The sequence below is a fragment of the Nomascus leucogenys genome, chromosome 4 (genome assembly GCF_006542625.1).
Source record: "Nomascus leucogenys isolate Asia chromosome 4, Asia_NLE_v1, whole genome shotgun sequence".
Lineage (NCBI taxonomy): Eukaryota > Metazoa > Chordata > Mammalia > Primates > Hylobatidae > Nomascus > Nomascus leucogenys.
Window position 1 is genome coordinate 91,290,033 of NC_044384.1, and position 18,734 is coordinate 91,308,766.

General features: G+C 56.4%; 1 protein-coding gene and 1 long non-coding RNA gene across 5 annotated transcripts; one reads left to right on the forward strand and one right to left on the reverse strand.

Annotated features, from left to right (window-relative positions):
• The first annotated feature begins 876 nt into the window (after positions 1 to 876).
• CDKN1C (cyclin dependent kinase inhibitor 1C) lies at positions 877 to 3,499 on the forward strand. Of its 4 annotated transcripts, none has more exons than XM_030811463.1 (4): positions 877 to 1,095; positions 1,263 to 2,041; positions 2,584 to 2,719; positions 2,802 to 3,499. In XM_030811463.1, the coding sequence occupies exons 2-3, from the start codon at positions 1,273 to 1,275 to the stop codon at positions 2,712 to 2,714; spliced, it is 900 nt and encodes a 299-aa protein (XP_030667323.1). In that variant the 5' UTR covers positions 877 to 1,095; positions 1,263 to 1,272; the 3' UTR covers positions 2,715 to 2,719; positions 2,802 to 3,499. The 4 variants fall into 4 exon arrangements, with proteins under 4 accessions (XP_030667323.1, XP_030667325.1, XP_030667324.1 ...); XM_030811465.1 differs by having other exon boundaries at positions 2,807 to 3,499; XM_030811464.1 differs by lacking the exon at positions 877 to 1,095 and having other exon boundaries at positions 1,248 to 2,041.
• An 11,062-nt stretch (positions 3,500 to 14,561) lies between these two features.
• Positions 14,562 to 16,635, reverse strand: LOC100586890. The gene is made up of 2 exons (XR_001116823.2): positions 15,804 to 16,635; positions 14,562 to 14,822 (listed from the first exon to the last, which is right to left on the reverse strand). It is a non-coding gene; the product is annotated as an uncharacterized LOC100586890 (long non-coding RNA).
• Between the last annotated feature and the right edge of the window lie 2,099 nt (positions 16,636 to 18,734).

Sequence of the window (18,734 nt, forward strand, 5' to 3'; positions counted from 1 at the left end):
CCAGCCTGGACAGGCAGATCCCGGGGCTGGAGTGGTCTGGCCCAAGGCTGAGAAGGGCTGGGACCCCCGACAGTGACATGATGGGCTCAGCCTCTGTTCCATCTACTGGGCAGGGTGGGCCTCCGCAGATAGCGGCTTCAGACTCCAGCTCCAGGGGGCTGGTGGTAGTCTCTCAAGGTGTCCCACACATGGTCCCTTGGGGAAAGAGTGGAGCTGACCCCTGTCCCCCCTCCCGACTCGAGGGCCTTAGGGCCAGCAGGTGTGTGAGGGCTCCAGGCGCGCGGAGCCCTCGAAGGGACACCAGCCCAGCAGCAGCAGGCCGCGCGGGGGCAGCCGAAGACCCCATCCGGCGCAGGCCAGGGCCGAGCTGGCAGCGGCGGGTCCAGGCCCCGTCAGCTGGCGCAGGAGGCCCACGGGCAAGCGCGGGACGGAGCTGGGCGCCAGGGTCTGGACCGGGCCGGGGTCGAGTTGGGCCTGGCCGGACACCGGACCCGCCAGGAGCCGGCCCCTGCCGCGCTGGGCTGAGGCCCCCGCCTGCAGACAAAGGAGCCGGCGGGGGGCGGGAGCCGGGGGGGGGGGTGTGGGGGAGTGTTGCGGGGGGATGGGGCGAGGGGGCGGGGCGTCGCGGTGTCACGTTACCGCCCGCAGCGCCCTTTAACTCCCGCCCCCGCCCCGCTCACCGCCCCCTTCCCCTGCTACAGCGCGCTCGCCTCGCGGCCACCAATCAGCCGCGCGCCCCGGCCGCGCGCCCCGCCCCACCCCCGGTGGGTGTGCGCGCGGCCAATGGGCGGTGCGCGGGGGCCGGGCCGCGGCGGGGCGGGGCAGCGGGTCGGCCGCCAATCGCCGTGGTGTTGATGAAACTGAAAATACTACATTATGCTAATCGCGGCCGGGCCCGCGCGCACGGGGGTGGGGCCCGCGCGTATAAAGGGGGCGCAGGCGGGCTGGGCGTTCCACAGGCCAAGTGCGCTGTGCTCGAGGGGTGCCGGCCAGGCCTGAGCGAGCGAGCTAGCCAGCAGGCATCGAGGGGGCGCGGCTGTCGGCCGGACGAGACAGGCGAACTCGACGCAGGAGAGTCCACCACCGGACAGCCAGGTAGCCGTCGCGTCCCTCGCACACGCAGAGTCCGGCGGCGCGGGGTCTCCCTTGCGCCCGGCCTCCGCCCTCTCCTCCTCTCCTTTCCCCTTCTTCTCGCTGTCCTCTCCTCTCTCGCTGCCCGCTTTCGCGCAGCCCCGGGCCATTTCCGACGCGTCCCTCCGCAGCACATCCACGATGGAGCGTCTTGTCGCCCGTGGGACCTTCCCAGTACTTGTGCGCACCAGCGCCTGCCGCAGCCTCTTCGGGCCGGTGGACCACGAGGAGCTGAGCCGCGAGCTGCAGGCCCGCCTGGCGGAGCTGAACGCCGAGGATCAGAACCGCTGGGATTACGACTTCCAGCAGGACATGCCGCTGCGAGGCCCTGGACGCCTGCAGTGGACCGAAGTGGACAGCGACTCGGTGCCCGCGTTCTACCGCGAGACGGTGCAGGTGGGGCGCTGCCGCCTGCTGCTGGCGCCGCGGCCCGTCGCGGTCGCGGTGGCTGTCAGCCCGCCCCTCGAGCCGGCCGCTGAGCCCCTCGACGGCCTCGAGGAGGCGCCGGAGCAGCTGCCTAGTGTCCCGGTCCCGGCCCCGGCGTCCACCCCGCCCCCAGCCCCGGTCCTGGCTCCAGCCCCGGCCCCGGCTCCGGTCGCGGCTCCGGTCGCGGTGGCGGTCCTGGCCCCGGCCCCGGCCCCGGCTCCGGCCCCGGCCCCGGCTCCAGTCGCGGCCCCGGCCCCAGCCCCGGCCCCGGCCCCGGCCCCGGCCCCCGCCCCGGCTCCGGCCCCGGCCCCGGACGCGGCGCCTCAGGAGAGCGCCGAGCAGGGCGCGAACCAGGGGCAGCGCGGCCAGGAGCCTCTCGCTGACCAGCTGCACTCGGGGATTTCGGGACGTCCCGCGGCCGGCACCGCGGCCGCTAGCGCCAACGGCGCGGCGATCAAGAAGCTGTCCGGGCCTCTGATCTCCGGTGAGCCCCGCACGGCCCCGCCCCGGCCCGGCCCGGCCCCGCTTTGTCCGGCCGGCCGGTCCCCCCAGCCCTCGGGGGCCTCGCTGGGTTCCCGCCTCCTCCCGTGGCATTAAAGGGCCCGCAGCGCTCAGGGCGCGGCTGCGCCCGTACCCCCCTCCCCGCCTCGTTGTTGTGCCCTCCAGCGGCTTTGCGCGGGCGGGGTGGGAGGCTGAATCCCGGCCGCGACCCCCCGGGAGCGCGGTCTTCGCCCCCGGCCGCGGGAGCCCCGCCCCGGGCGCGGCCGGGCGTCGTGAGCACGGCGTGGAGGGGGTTAAGCGCGGCGGCGGCCCCGGGGGGCTTGGCCGCGGGACAAGGGGAAATGCTTACACAGCACATTGCGCGGCGACGTAAACAAAGCTGACCCGCCGCGGACCTCGGCGCGGGCGGGGACGGCGCCCCCACCCCGGCCGGCCCGCGCCCCGCGCCCCGCGCCCTCTCCTGGCCCCCTCTCGGGTCTCCGGGCCGGCCCCGCCCTGACCGGCCGCGCGCGCTGTCGCCCGCAGATTTCTTCGCCAAGCGCAAGAGATCAGCGCCTGAGAAGTCGTCGGGCGATGTCCCCGCGCCGTGTCCCTCTCCAAGCGCCGCCCCTGGCGTGGGCTCGGTGGAGCAGACCCCGCGCAAGAGGCTGCGGTGAGCCAAGTGAGTACAGCGCACCTGGGGGGCGCGGAGGGCCGACCCGCGGGGTCCCCGCCGGTTTTGCTGACCGCCCCTCTCCCCGCAGTTTAGAGCCCAAAGAGCCCCGAGGGAACCTGCCGGGGCAGCGGACGTTGGAAGGGCGCTGGGCCTCGGCTGGGACCGTTCATGTAGCAGCAACCGGCGGCGGCTGCCGCAGAGCAGCGTTCGGTTTTGTTTTTAAATTTTGAAAACTGTGCAATGTATTAATAACGTCTTTTTATATCTAAATGTATTCTGCACGAGAAGGTACACTGGTCCCAAGGTGTAAAGCTTTAAGAGTCATTTATATAAAATGTTTAATCTCTGCTGAAACTCAGTGCAAAAAAAAGAAAAAAGAAAAAAAAAAGGAAAAAATAAAAAAACCATGTATATTTGTACAAAAAGTTTTTAAAGTTATACTAACTTATATTTTCTATTTATGTCCAGGCGTGGACCGCTCTGCCACGCAATAGCTCGGTTATTGGTTATGCCAAAGGCACTATCCATCTCCCACATCTGGTTATTGACAAGTGTAACTTTATTTTCATCGCGGACTCTGGGGAAAGAGGTCACTCACAAGCTGTAGCTGCCATACATGCCCATCTAGCTTGCAGTCTCTTCGCGCTTTCGCTGTCTCTCTTATTATTACTGTGTTTATCTTAAACTTGAAGACAAATCTGTTAAAATGGTTCCTGAGCCGTCTGTACCACTGCCCCGGCCCCTCGTCCGCCGGGTTCTAAATAAAGAGGCCGAAAAATGCTGCAACTCCAGTCTGTTTGTGCTTGTGCCTGCCTCCAGCTCCCTTCTGCATCCCCCAAAAGCTGGAGAGCTGGAACACAGGAGAGAGCAGGCCAAAGTGGGCATCCCCAGTCCATCCAAATGGGGAAGCCTCTCTTCTGGCTGGGCCTGGCCCACACCCACCTGCTCCAGTCCCCTTATCTCAGGAGGGGTGGCCGGCCTGCACTGCACCCTGCATTTATCACCTCCCACCTGCGGGGCTGCAGAAAGACAAGCCTGGGCTTCATGTAGCCCCAGCAGGCAGGGAGCACAGCCCGTGACTTGCTGCCCAGACCCAGGCTTGTTTCAAGGAAACCACCCGCAACCCCTCTGCTGATGGGCTCAAGCCCCTGCTAGTTTGAGGATGCGCTGGGGTGGAGGGTGGGGAGCAGGGCTCCACCAAGATACACCCAGTCCCCCAGACTTCTTCAGGCCTTGCACCAGGGTCTCCTGTTTTGGTGGGCCAGGGTCTCCCTAGGTCTTGCCACAAGACACTCAAAGTGTTCAAGGTCTAATCACACCTGCAGTGGAGGAGGGGCAGCCTGGAAGCCTCTGAGCGGAGGCAGAAATGGGAGCACAAGGGGGAGGTGCCCTGGAACCAGGAGGGCATGGGGAGGGGTGGCTTCTGATAACCAGGCTTTGGTGGAAGAAGTCGAGGCTGAGTGCACCCACGCTGTCCGTCCTACTAGCCCCTAGTTTCAAAGCGCTCCCTCTTAGTAAAACAGACGTTTATTTTTTTTTTTAATAGCTGACCTGTAAACCTCTGAAAATTATGGCTTACAATGGAAAGGGTGATGTAAAATAGCAGAAACAGAATGGCTAGCAGTATTTTTGCTGGTGCCTTGGGCTAGGAGAAGAAAAGAACTGGTGGACCCTTACGGGGCCCTACGTGACAGTTGCTGATTTCCTCCCCCCACCTCCACCAGGGTCAGGGAAAAAGTGGGACTCCACTTGAGATGGTCGAGATGTATTTAGACATATAATTAACTGAGCCTCCTCCAGCTGCCTGGAAGGGCTGGGCGAGAAGGGTGATGGGCCTGGCCTCGAGGCCCAGCTGGGGCCAGACTGGGAAATGCCCCCCTGGGACCTGAGAGTGGCAGGTCCCGCTGCTTCGACTCAGCAACAGGGACCGTCAGCTGACGGTAATGAGGGACCAGACCCATGTAGACCTGGCTTCGGCCTTCAAACCTCTCCCCTAGGGGAGAAACCTCCGCATTCACCTGTGTGAGCAGGACAAAGCCCTTTCCCTTCTGAGATAAAGGAGGGTGGCAGTGCCTTCTGCCTTGGGCTGGGAGGAGGCTGGACCGGGTGCCTGGCAGGCAGTTAGTGGGTGCACAGCGTAACCTGAGTTAACTGTTTTTGGTGACCGATCTGCTGGGGTGTGGCCTCATGATCCACAGCTGCGTCTGTTGCCAGGCCTCCTGCTGCAGCTGAGGCCAGCAGGGCTCCTACCTTGCTTAGCTTCTCACGGTCCTGGCCCCTGGGCACAGGACATGTGATTGCCCAGCACCCTCTTGTCACTCAAGGGTAGCTTTCTCAAAAGCAGTGTGAGGGCTTCGTGGGGATGTGAAGGTGAGGCCCAGTGCCATTTCTCAGGAGGAGTTTCTCCCCAGGGCAGGAGGGCTGCAGGGACCCACAGGCCACCAGCCTCCATGGGCTGCTAGTCACACGTGGGACTCTGGGCACATGTGACCCAGGCAAGCTGGCGTTTCCTTCTGGGGGCCTCGGTTTCCCCATCTGGGCTGAGAAATGTCCAGGGTTTTTTCCAGCGCTGTGTTCTGTGATTCTCATGGGGGGACAGCCATGGAAATAATACCTGATGGCACTGTTTGCAAAGCTCTTTTCTCACCCGTGCTGTTGGGAAAGAGCAGATACGAGCGTGCGTCCCGGCACCCAGGCCTCATCCAAGCTGAAAACACAGGCACCGGCTGGCGGCCAGAGCACTCATGGGTCTGCCGTGTGGGAGTCACGCTCCAGCTCCCCTGGGGATCCACGATCGTCATATGAGTGATGACACCAGGACCGCCAGGCACATAGCAATGGCTTTTCTCTGTGCCAGGCACGTGCTAAGCAGGACCAGCTTCAACCAGGTCCCACCGTGTTCCTTGTTAGAAGAGGAAACTGAGGCATGGAGTAATCTGCCTGAGGTCACACTCCTGACCTTGGCAGGGCAGAGAGATGTTGGGCTGGGGTGCTCTGGGGCCAGGCCTGGAAACCATTGCACTATCCTGTCCCATGGACTGGGCTGGGAAGACAGGCAGTTGCTCTGTTAACTTACAGACAGTCCAGATGAAGGTGATGAGGGAGAAGGGTGGATGTGTTGGAGCCAGAGGATCAGGGTGAGGCAGGAGAGATAAGGCAGGGGAGGCTGCTGGTGCCAGGGGTCCTTGGTGGGCCTGGCCTGCTGGTGCATGTGAGGCCGGCACACGGGCGTACATATGGTTCAGTGTAAGGGTGTCTTTTGGGTGTGCCTGCTGGGCCTCCCCCTTCCCTGCCCTGTCTTACTGGTCTCCTGTACCTCCCCGGGCCTGATGGACTGGTGCCAAAGGTTGGATTTTGTCAGCCAGCAGTGGGGAGCCCAGAAGGGACTGAAGCCAGGAGTGGTAGAAGTATCTCAGCTGCTGGGTGAGGAAAGAGGAGCGCCAGCAAGAGGGAAGGGGGTGAGGCGACCAGAAGGACACTGTGGCCATCCAGGCAGAGGGCAGAGGCACTGGGTTGGGTGGACATTCCAAGAGGCTCCAGCATGCCAGCCCCTCTTCCAGGCACCAGAGACTTAGCAATGAATAGAGAGACAGCAGTCCCTGCTTCAGGCGCTTTCTCCACTGGGAGAGGTGACATCAGAAAACCCCTCCAGTGGGCTGTGGTGCATACGAAGGTGGTTAGTGTTAGGCAGGGACAGAGCTGAGCCGAGCACCAGCCTAGCCTTTAAAACAGGAGGGGCTAGGAAGCCCCTTCTCCAGCTCCCAGCAGGTAACACAGCAGGTAATGGTGTCTGAAGAGCACTGTTTTATTGTTAGTTATTTTTTGATTCAATATTATTAACTGAAGTCTGTAGGTTACATGAGGGTCCGTTCTCAGTGCTGTACATTCTATGGGTTTGGACAAATGCTTACTGTCCTGTATCCACCATTACAGTATCGTACAAGGTAGTTTCACTGCCCTAAAAATCCTCTGTGCCCCACCTATTCATCTCTCCATCCTCCCTAACTCCTGCAACCACTGATCCTTTTACTGTCTTTGTAGTTTTGCCTTTTCTGTAATGTCATAGATTTGTACTCATACAGCATCAGCCTTTTAGGATTGACTTCTTTGACTTAATAATACTTAAGGTTCTTCCATGTCTTTCCATGAGTTGAGCTCATTTCTTTTTAGCACTGAATAGTATTCTGCTGACCGGATGCACCACAGTTTTTTTACCCACTCACCTCCTAAAGGCTTCCAGGTTTGGGCAATTATGAATAAAGCTGCTGTCAACATCCACGTGCAAGTTTTTGTGTGGATGCAAGTTTTCAACTCATTTGGGCAAATACCAAGGGGTACAATTGCTGGATGGTGTGTGATGGATCATATGTGAAGGGTATATTTAGTTTTGTAAGAAACCACCAAACCGTCTTCCAAAGTGGCTGCACCATTTGTGTTCCCACCGCAGCTCCTGTTGAAGGGCAGCGTTGAGAGTTCCTGTTTCTCATCTGTGGACCACACCCACCACCAATTTCAGATGAATTAAAAAACAGAAACCCTACTACAATGTGGACACAACAAGGACAAGGCATAATTCCAAACGAACACTGATGACCGTGGCTTGATCTCAGGGACCCGGCTGGTTTGGCCTGGCTCAGGATGAAGAGCCTGGGCCCTTGGCATTCTTCATCCAGCTGGCCCTGTAATGAACCTCATGTTGTCCAAATATCTGCCTCCCCCACTGCAGGAAGATTCTGCATTTCCTGCATGTCAATATCAGACGTGGCCATGTAACTTGCTCTGGGCAGTGAAATGTGACCCACTTGGCATGTACCATTGCTGAATGGAGCCTGTCAAAGCCAGCGTCCTGCCATTTCATCCCTCTGCTGTGAGACAAGTGAGACCTCAGACAGGGGCTGCTCCTTCCAAAAGAGAAAATGGAGCACAACCCCAGCCCTCCAGCAAAGGGACTGTCCTGGTGAGTGAGAAATCCTCCATGCTTGATGTACACCGCCAAGAGCTTTGGGCCTGTTTGTTATGCAGCATAAGGTAAGCTGGCAGAGACAGGTTCTTTGAAGACCCAACTCACTGTTAGAGGTTTATGGGAATGACAGCAAGGGCCTGGTGGCATTTCGAGTTGTTCTGAGTACTTGGACACATGTCCAGAAATGACGCAGAGACTCATCCCTGAAAGCTGTGTTCAGTGTCCTGCTGGTGTTGGTCCAGCTTGTCCCATTTGCAGGCTGGAGGCCAGGTGTTTCCAGTTGGTAGTGACGGGTCCTGAGTTCTCTCTTGGTTACCATCTATCCTGCTATAGTGTAGTTTTGTGTGTGTGCCTTAACAAGTGTCTAGTAAGTCATCTTTTTTTTCTTTGATGAAGGAATAAAATGATTGTGATTTGGGGAAGGGTCAAAGTCTCAGAGATGGAGCTGGCTGCCCACACTCTAGCATTCTTAAGAAATCCTGGCTGGGTGCGGACGCTCACGCCTGTAATCCAAGCACTTTGGGAGGCTGAGGTGGGAGGATCACTTGAGCCCAGGAGTTTGAGACCAGCTTGGGGCAATATAGCGAGACTCCATCTGTACAAAAATTTTAAAATTTAGCCAGGCTTGGTGGTGTGTGTGCACCTGTGGTCCCAGCTACTTGGGGGGCTGAGGTGGGAGGATCACTTGAGTTTGGGAAGCGGAGATTACAGTGAGCCATGATCAACTGTGCCACTGTACTCCAGTCTGGACGACAGTGCGAGCGAGACCCTGTCTCAAAAAAAAAAAAAATGGCTGGGCGCGGTGGCTCACGCCTGTAATCCCAGCACTTTGAGAGGCTGAGGCAGTCAGATCACGAGGTCAGGAGATCAAGACCATCCTGGCTAACATGGTGAAACCCTGTCTCTACTAAAAATACAAAAAATTAGCCGGACGTGGTGGTACGTGCCTGTAATCCCAGTTACTTGGGAGGCTAAGGCAGGAGAATCGCTTGAACCCGGGAGGCAGAGGTTGCAGTGAGCCAAGATGGCACCACTGCACTCCTGCCTGGGCAATGGAGCAAGACTCCGTCTCAAAAAAAAAAAAAAAAAATCTCAATTGCTTATTCTGGAAATTAAAAATTGTGTTATTTAAGCCTTGGAGTGGTTGTTTCAGGGGCAGCTGAGATATTGATTATATCACCAAGATCTGCTCCATGGGCAAGCCCCTTGGGATAAAAAATGAAAATGGCCTCTGATGACCTAGTGGCGTCAGGAAGAAATGCTCTGATCTTAGCTGTTACTTGAAAGCCCTCAGGGGCAGGACTTTTTGGCAGGGCTTGCCTGCTCCAGTGTCAGACAGCTGTGTGTACTCACCATTCCCTTCTGCCCCAAATCACAGCCACTACTCTACTGTTCAACACTGAGGCATAAAGTCGGGTGTGGACTGGCAGCCGGTACCTCCTCTTCTGTTAGCATGATTACACCTGTTCTAATGATCTCCTGCCAAGTAAGCAACTATCCCAACACTTTGTGGTTTAAAACAGTGGTTTTGGCTGGGTGTGGTGGCTCACGCCTGTAATCCTAGCACTTTGGGAGGCCGAGGCGGGCAGATTACAAAGTCAAGAAATTGAAACCATCCTGACTAACGAGGTGAAACCCCGTCTCTACCAAAAAAATACAAAAAATTAGCCAGGCGTGGTGGTGGGTGCCTGTAGTCCCAGCTACTCGGGAGGCTGAGGCTGAGAATGGCCTGAATCCAGGAGGCGGAGCTTGCAGTGAGCCGAGATTGCACCACTGCACTCCAGCCTGGGCGACAGAGCAAGACTCTGCCTCAAAACAACAACAACAAAACAGTGGTTTTATTTATACCTATGATTATATCAGAAATTTGGGAACAGTTGGCAGGATAGCTTGGCTCTGTGTTGTGGGGCATCAGCTAGAGTAGTTTGGGGTTGAGGAATCAACTTCCAAGATGGCCCACTCCCATGCCTGGCAAAGCCCTGGGAGCTGCTGCCTGTGGCTCCCTTCACAGGCCTGCTTGGGCTTCCTCATGGCATGGCAGCTGGGTTTCAAGAGCAGGTGTTCCAGGAGGCCTAGGAGCGGCTCTAGAGACCTGGCCTCAGAAGCTATGCAGCATCATGTCTGCCTCATTTGATTGATCAAGCAAGCTACTGAGACCATCCCAGATTCATGGCAGGGGGATCCATTCTGCTTGAGTGGCAAAGGGTTTGCAGCCACCTTTGCCCCAACACTCTTCCTTACAGAACCCAACCCCGGTGATCGATTGATAGCCAGCATGTTTTGGGGGGTTTACTTCAGGACCCACAAGCAATTGTTACCTGAATTCAAAACAGCCTGTAATCCCAGCACTTTGGGAGGCCAAAGTGTGAGGATCACTTGAGCTCAGAAGTTTGAGACCAGCCTAGGCAATATAGTGAGACCCTGTCACTACAAAAAATATAAAAATTATCTGGGCGTGGTGGTGTGTACCTGTGGTCCCAGCTACTTGGGGGCTGAGATGGGAGGATTGCTTGAGCCTGGGAGGTCAAGTCTGCAGTGAGTCGTGATCACTCCACTGCATTCCAGCCTGGGCAGCAGAGCAAGACTCTGTCTCAATAAATAAGTAAATTCAAAACAAAAACAATTTTTTTCCTCTAGCATGGATTTTTAGTAATTAACAGAATTAAAAAAATCATCAAACACTTGTTGTGTTTGAACTGACCAAGTGCCAGGAGTGGCTTCCTGTCTAGCGAATTAGAAAGATGCAGGCCTAGTTGAGAGGCACACTACTGTGAGTTCATGTCAGCAAGGACCCCTGAGTAAGGGCTGCAAGGCCACTGTGATGATGCCACAAAAACTCCTGATTAGGGTATCTGCCCACAGCCTTTCTGCCTTCTTTTATTGTATGTGCGTGTATATAACATGTACGTGTCTATATGTTATAGACATACACGTGTACACATAATGTGTATGTATACACACAACACACGTATGTATGTGTGTATATATTGTCTATATGTACATAAAGATAATTTATCTCTTTTTGTTAACTTTGTATTTGGTTTTACATTTTCTCAGCAATATGTAACAGTATCACTTCTACTTCCTTACAAGGCATTCTTATGGAAATTTGCAAACATACACAAAAGCAATGGAATAGTACATCGCCAGCCAGTTTCAACCATCATTAACATTTTTCCAATCTTGTCAATCTGTTTCCCACCTCCACTTTTACTTTTTTTTCCTTTCTGCAGCTCCATAAAGCAGATCCCTGGCTGAGCACAGTGGCTGATGCCTGTAATCCCAGCACTTTGGGAGGCTGAGGTAGAAGGACTGCTTGAACCCAGGAGCTGGAGACCAGCCTGGGCAACATAGCGAGACCCTGTCTCTACTGAAAAAAACCAACAACAAAAAAAGCAGATCCCAGACACCACATTCCCCCAACTGCAAATTCTTCCTCCGTGCAACTCACGCAAGTTTCATTCTTACAAATGCAACATGGACAGGAAGATACAGTGTGAGCTCTTTCCCATCTTCAGTGTGGTGCACATCAGCTTTGTCCTGGAAAGTGTCCCTTTCCACTCATTCTAGAACAACACTGCTAGCTTCCAGGGAAGGCCCTGGGCTTTGCTTGAAAATGACACAAAACCACTGCTGGCCTCATGCCACCATCCAGCCAAGTGTCTTAAGAGACCATGCACCTGGGACAAGTCCAGGACATCCTGCGTCCAGTGTCACACTTGGTGGACGGTTCCTGCGTGTAGGGGACATCCCATGTTCACCCTGAAATCCTGACGGGTCAATATGTTGCTGCTTCGTGGATTCTCCTGTGAGCCACTGGTCCATTTTTGGGAGCTGAAATAGTAATCCAAGTGGAAATGCCACACACGCACACAACAATGCACGGACACTGGGAGCCAGGCCAGCTGGGGAGCCCTGCCCGCAGTCTTAGCCACGCGGACTTGCCTTTGGGAGCACTACAGCCTTCACTGCTATGGTCTGCGTGAACAAAAACCACTTATCCCCCTTCCCTTTGACACTGTCATATGCCTGTGGCTACTTTTGGCATGGTCCAATCCTTTGAGGGTGCTCCTGGCCAATCATTGCGTGGTACCGGGGTCTGTGGGCAGGGGTTCGAGTCAGAGGGTAGTTGCCTGGTGGCCCACATGCAGGAAACACACAGGGAGTTTGCATGGGCCCAGCTCATCCTTAGGGGACTGGAGCCCAGCTTGGAGCAGGTGAGGTGTTGGTTTAGGGTCTGCACTGGTGCTGTCTTTCTGATTGTCTCCAATTTGGGACTTCCTCCGTCTTGCTGGGGTCTGACTTCCCTTCACTGGTGCCTCTAAGGGGTGGGGCCTGTCTCGGGTGCAGAAGCCTCCCTGGGCCTCAAATTTCCCTCGCTGAAAGGAGAACATAGGATCAGAGTCTCTGAGGGCCCGCCTAGCTCAAATGTTGCTTGAGTGCTTGAACGAAGCTTGCCCATGGTTTGAGATTTGCCCCAGAACCCCTTTTGGTTCCTGTAGACCCTTCTGCTCTAGCTGGGTGCTGATTCCATCCCTGTAGCCTGGCCTACATGCAGGCCTGGAAGACCGTAATTGGTCTGTCTGGGTAGGGGGGAGCCCCGGTCCCTACCCCCCAGTGCTCTGGGGGCTATTCATTTTAATGGTCACATAGTCACATGGGTTTTTATCATGCAACCGCAGCACTTCACTCTCAGTCCTGGGAAAAAGCACGTGGTCCGGACAACAGGACCTTACACCTGAGGGATGTGGTGAAGCCAGAATTGCAGAGGGAGAAGTAAGGACACCTGAGACCTGGTGCTGGGTTTGACTATGTCCCCTCCGGAATTCATGTCTGAAACTTACTGGCCAATGTGATAGTATTAATGTAAGTGGGAAGCTGGGTACAGTAGCTCAAGCCTGTCATCTCAGCAGTTTGGGAGGCTGAGGCGAGTGGATTGCTTGAGCCCAGGATTTTGAGACCAGCCTGGGCAACATAGGGAGAACTTTTCTCTACAAAAAAAGAAATATTAGCCAGGTGTGGTGGTGCACGCTAGTCAGGAGGCTGAGATGGGAGGATCACTCAAACCTGGGAGGTGGAGGTTGCAGTGAGCCATGACCATGCCACTGTACTACAGCCTGGTTGACAAAGCCAGAGAGCCAGATCCTGTCAAAAAAATAAAAATAAAAAGGGCCGGGCACAGTGGCTCACGCCTGTAATCCTAGCACTTTGGGAGGTCGAAGTGGGCAGATCGCCTGAGGTCAGGAGTTTGAGACCAGCCTGGCCAACATGGTGAAACCCCATCTCTACTAAAAATACAAAAATTAACTGGGCATGGTGGTGGACGCCTGTTATCCTAGGTACTTGGAAGGCTGAGGCAGGGAGAACTGCTTGAACCCAGGAGGTGGAGGTTGCAGTGAGCTGAGATGGTACCACTGTATTCCAGCCTGGGCAACAGAGCAAGACTGTGTCTCACAAAAAAAAAAAAAAAGGAATAGGGCCTTTAGGAGGTAATTAAGACGGAGGGTTCCTCCCTCTGAGTGAGATTAAGGCTTTTATAAAAGAGGCTTCCTGAAGCGTTCGCTTCACTTACAACACAGTGCCATCTTGGAAGCAGAGAGCCCTCACCAGACACTGATTGCACTGGCACTTGATCTTGGACTTCCCAGCCTCCAGAACTGTGAGAAATACATTTCTGTTATTTATAAATCACCCAGTCTCGTGGATCACCTGTGGTCAGGAGTTCGAGACCAGCCTGACCAACATGGAGAAACCCTGTCTCTACTAAAACTAGAAAATTAGCCAGGCACAGTGGCTCACACCTGTAATCCCAGCACTTTGGGAAGCCAAGGTGGGTGGATTACCTGAGGTCAGGAGTTCAAGACCAGCCTGACGAACATGGAGAAACCTCATCTCTACTAAAAATACAAGATTAGCTGGGTGTGGTGGTGCATGCCTGTAATCCCAGCTGCTCAGGAGGCTGAGGCAGGAGAATTGCTTGAACCTGGGAGGCGGAGGTTGCAGTAAGCCGAGATCGTGCCATTGCACTCCAGTCTGGGCAGCAAGAGCAAAACTCCATCTCAAAAAATAAATAAATAAATAAATAAATAAATAAATAAATAAAAATAAATAAATCACCCAGTCTCAGGTATTTTGTTACAGTGGCACAAATGGACTGAGATACCTGGCATCCACCCTTGGAGGCTACCAGTAGGCCAAAGGCCAGCCCAGGTGCCTCTGTGCAGGAGCCACACTGCTCCCTGATTCTCTTCCAGAGAGCACTGCATGGGGCTGACCCACCTCTGCAGCCGGGACAGACATGGCATGGGTCCTGGTCGCTGTGGAGGAGTCTAGCTGTGGTTTTAAGGCAAAACTGGCCGCACGCAGTGGCTCGTGCCTGTAATCCCAGTACTTTGGGTGGCTCAGGCAGGCAGATCACCTGAGGTCAGGAGTTTGAGACCAGCCTGGCCAACATGGCGAAACCCTGTCTCTACTAAAATTACAAAAAAAAAAAAAAAAAAATTAGCTGAGTGTGGTGGTGGGCGCCCGTAATCCCAGCTACTCGAGAGGGAGGCTGAGGCAGGAGAATCGCTTGAACCCAGGGGGCAGAGGTTGCAGTGAGCCCAGACCATATCATTGCACTCTAGCCTGGGCAACAAGAGCAAAACTCTGTCTCAAAAAAAAAAAAAAGATAAAACCAAGTTCTGTCTTGTCTGTTTTCTTATGCAAACCTCTCTCACAGCCACTGCCCCCTCTGCATTTCTTGGGTCCTAGCACCCAATTTGGAGACTGCTCTGAGACACGCCCCTTGGTTCCTTTAAGCCCAGAGCTGTGTGCCTCAACTAGATGGGGCCGCGGTGATGGTGGGGTGAGCAGGAAGGAAGATGGAAAAACAGACAAGTTAAATTATGTCAAACAACTCATTTATTTTCTCTTGTTTTGCTTTCTTTCCAGTGGCTCACTTGAGGGGTTTTCTTTTTCAGTTTTCCATCTGCCTCTTTGGGGTCCCATGGAGTCAGGCTTCGGGAGAAGACCCCAGCCCCTGCTGCTCTATTGGGCTCCTCCTGGCTCCTATGTGCTCAAGGTGCTGGGATCTCTCCCCAGCCTCCCGTCACACCTCTGCGGGGTTCACCCTCTCTGAGGTGGCAGAGTGAACAGGGCCGACCACTGAAAGGGGAGTAATCCCAGAAAAATGAAGGGAAGAATGCAGGTCTTTAGGAAGCCCCACAGAAGGATGGGCGCCCCCCCCCCGACCGTGAGGAGTCCTCCTTGCCTCATAGAGGGATGCCCCCAACCCCCCGTGAGGAGCCCTCCCCATGGAAACAGGGTTGAGGGCCTGACCTGCCCCTTGGAGCCCCAGAAAACAAAGTGGGGAGGGTAGGGGGAAACTGAGTTGGCAGTGGCGGCACACAGAGGACCAAATCCTCTCAAGCTGGCGTCTGGGCAGGGCATGAGGAGCAGACCAGCCACGCAGCCACGGCGGCCGGAGTCACTCGAGGTCAGAAATGCCCAAGCAGGAAATGAGATGCAACTTGTAACAGACATCAAAGGAAATGGAAAAACATTCTTCTAATATGTCAGGGAGGCTAAAGGAAGGCGGGGGGCGCTGGCCCTTTATTAGGGGACTGGGGAGGGGGCGATAAGAGATGGCACTGAAAGGCTAGAAATAATTAAAATCAAAGCACCAGACACCTGGGGGTGGGAGTGAGTGTCCTCCCCGCAGCCAGGAGACCTAAGGAGCATGCTCAGAGCCCTCCAGGAGTGCCTGGAGCAGCAGTGGCGGGCAAAGGCCTGGCCCTGGGCCCGCCTCTGTCTCAGCCAGCTCCTCTGGGCCCAGGGATGTGGTCCCCACAGGGTGCCTGCTGCAGGCAGCCAGCACAGGGCTGGTGTTGGCAGAGCCCTGGGAACTGAACACAAGCCTTTTCCTGGAATAGAATCCCAGTGGGATTGGGGTGCCAGCACGTGCTGGTCCCGAGGGCACAGCGTGGCCAAATCGTCTTGGGACTGAGTCCTGCTCCTTCCACACAGACAGGCAGTGCCTAACCAAAGGTGCAGAGGGAAGAGGGCAGCCTCAGGGTCCTTGTCTGTAGCCAGGGGCCATTGCCTCCTTTTCTCTACACAGGTCTGGGCCTGATCTCTGGTGCTCACCTGAGGCTGGCTGTTTAAAGTAGGACCCTTCTCCTTGCCTCTTGCCTCTTGGGAAGCCTTTGATGGGCTGCACCCTGACGCGACCCCTTTCCAGGAGTCCAGGTGCACCCCTGGTGGTAGCATGGGGACTTGGTGCTCGGCAGTGGGTCCTGACCACTTCCTGACCATCTCAGCCACGGCTTCTCCCCTCTGAGGAGGGATTGCTTTCTCAGAAGGGAGAGCTGGTGCTGGGCATGCATGCAAGCGTCCAGAAAGTGGGAATCCAGGGCCCTGAGCATGTGTCCCTGCCGACTCAGCCCAGGCTCTGAAAGGGAAGCAGATGGGAGTGGAGGGGACCCTGTGCCCGGGGCCTGGGACCAGGCCGGCTGGGTGTGGCTTCACCAGGATGCGCCGGGTTTCAGCCTCTGTTCTGGGGGGGCTGCATAAGTCAACTCAGGGTGAGTCCCAAACTGTGCTGGGCTTCGGTTTATCACAGTGGGGCTACCAGACACCGGGTTACAGCCCTGGGGTCGCGGGGCAGAGGTGGGTTGATTTTCCCAGGCCCAGGGGGAGCAAGGGAGAGCCTGCTGCTCCCCAACACAGCGCTCTTCCAGGATCTTATGCTACAAACAGCAGCAACGTCCTCGGTTGAAAAGTTCAAGAATCTGGTCCAAAGGCAGCCTGAGTGAGCAAGCCCGGGCCAGGACCAGGAGCTGCCCAGAGGGAGGGTAGGTGCTGGATGCCCTGCAGGAGGGACGGTGGTGCTGGGGCCTTGGCCACCGGCCGGGCAGCAGCCTGGAGCGCCGACTCCAGAGGGGAGGCTGGGCGCTGCTCCCGTCGGGGCACGGGCAGCTGCGCCCAGGCGGGAGGGAGCGCGCGGCAGTGGCCCAAGCGGCCCTGCCCGACTGTCGGACCGAGCCTCCCCCTCCCGGCCGCGGCCGCGCTTCCCGCTAGCGGGTCCGCGGGGAGGAGCTGGAAGGCAGCTGGACGCGGCGGCGATTTATGGGCCTTTCAGGCGAGCAGGTGCCTCCTCGGGCCGCCCATTGTCTCGCCGGCCTCACAATGGGGCTGTTGCAGCCGCAGAGCCGGCCCCCGCCGCTGCTCGCGGCCTGCACGGGCACGACGGCCCCGGGGCGGCGGGAGAGCCTGCGGTCGGCGCATCCGTCCGCGCGTCCGTCGGTGCATCGGTCCTGCTGCCCTCCGCGCGCCTGTCCACGGGAAGCGGGCCTTGGGTGCCCAACGTCCATCCCTGCGCGCAGCACGGCTCCGCTGGCCCTCGGGGTCCCCGCGCCTCGACGGTGCGCCCGCGCCGCTGCGCCCGCTCGTCCTGCGCCCGCTAGTCCTGCGCCGTCGGGCACCCGGCTCCGCCCGGCTGGCACGGCCCGCGCCGCTGCGTCCCGGTCGCACACACAGGGGCCCATTCTTCCTGGCTCCGCGCAACCATATGGCAAATCCGCGTCGACACAGCAGCCCCCGCTCATTCAGGCGCAGAATGTCCCGCAACAGGGAACAATCACGACTCTGTTCGCGTCTATTATGGATGCGAACGGGGCGAGAAAAAAAATCATTTAACTCCAAGAGATAGCCAGCTAATTAGCAACCATATGTGAGCCCGGATTCAAAGCGATGCCGAGGAGTTCATTCTGCGTCGGGCGACTTTATTAGGTATAGAAGACAGATGTCCCGACAGCCCACGCATCACAGAAAATCGTGTCGGGGAGTTCTTGAAATGTCCGGGAGAGCTCTTTGAATATTAAAGACCCAGCCCCGCTGATGGACTGGGCCGGGGTCCTCTGGGATCCCCAGGCTGCAAGAAGAGGACTTAGCAACAGCGACTCTGGCAGACGCTGGCCTGGCTGGCCCAGGGAGGGGGTCCCTCCGCCTCCCTCCAGGGCCCCCTCTCGCTGCCCCTCCGGTCTCAGACTCTTTCACTCAGGTGCTCTGGGGCCCCAAGGAGGAACAAAGGGGGTTCCTGCAGGCACGGATGGCCTAGTTATGCTTCAGGGTGCCTCCGAGGGTCACGGCATGGCTCTGTGGGGGCGTCCAGCCCAGGAGAGGAAGGCTGCCTGGGGAGTGTCTGGCTCCGCCCCGCCCCCAGCCCAGCTGAACTGGACAGACAGTAGGTCTTCCTTCTGAGTTTGCAGAATGAGTGAGTGAGTGAATGAATGAATGAATGAATGGATGAGCCAGTGTGGCAGCCAACCCGACTATGAAAATCCCTCGGGGGGTGGGCGGGAGTGGGGACAATAGTGGAAGGAAAACACTCTTGATTTCTTTACCAAGAAAACAGCCTCTGGCCATGAGCCTCCGATTCTTTGAGGAAGGAAAAGGAGAAAGCTTGTTAGAGAGAGAGAAAAAAATCTTTCTCTGTTTTCCATGCAATGCAATTATGTTCCAGCTTTTCCTCCTTGTTATTCTTTTAAGCCAAATGTCTGAATAAAAGGATTATTCCCCTCGCCCCCCCAGGACTGACCGTACCGCTGTCAGCAGGCGGGGCGCTGCTGGCGAAATTAACTGCAGCCCGTGGCTTCCGCATTGCTTCTATGAAAATAAGTGAGGTCAGCTGCCATTCAATTGTCGCAGCATATATATTTGAAAATTTAAATATTTGAATCAAAGGAAAAAGGGGGATTTGCATTTCTGCCCAACGCGAGGAGCACGTTCCGAATGCCGCACAATGGAAACGTTTCAATCGAAATGAATTGTCTCCTCGCAGGAGGATTCTGTAGAAAGGCAGCCAGTGCTTTCTCTTTTGTTTTCTTTTGCTTTTGTTTTGTGTTGTGTGTTTTTCTTTCCTCTTACCCGCTTCAATCCAGGAGGGTGTTTTCTGAAACTCGGTGACTGACTTTGGTTTCGAGGACATAAAGAAACATGGAAAAACTCCCCAGAAACATTCACATCAGAGGCCTCTCTGGCACAAAAGCAAAATTGAATTGAACATGTGCGGGTGAA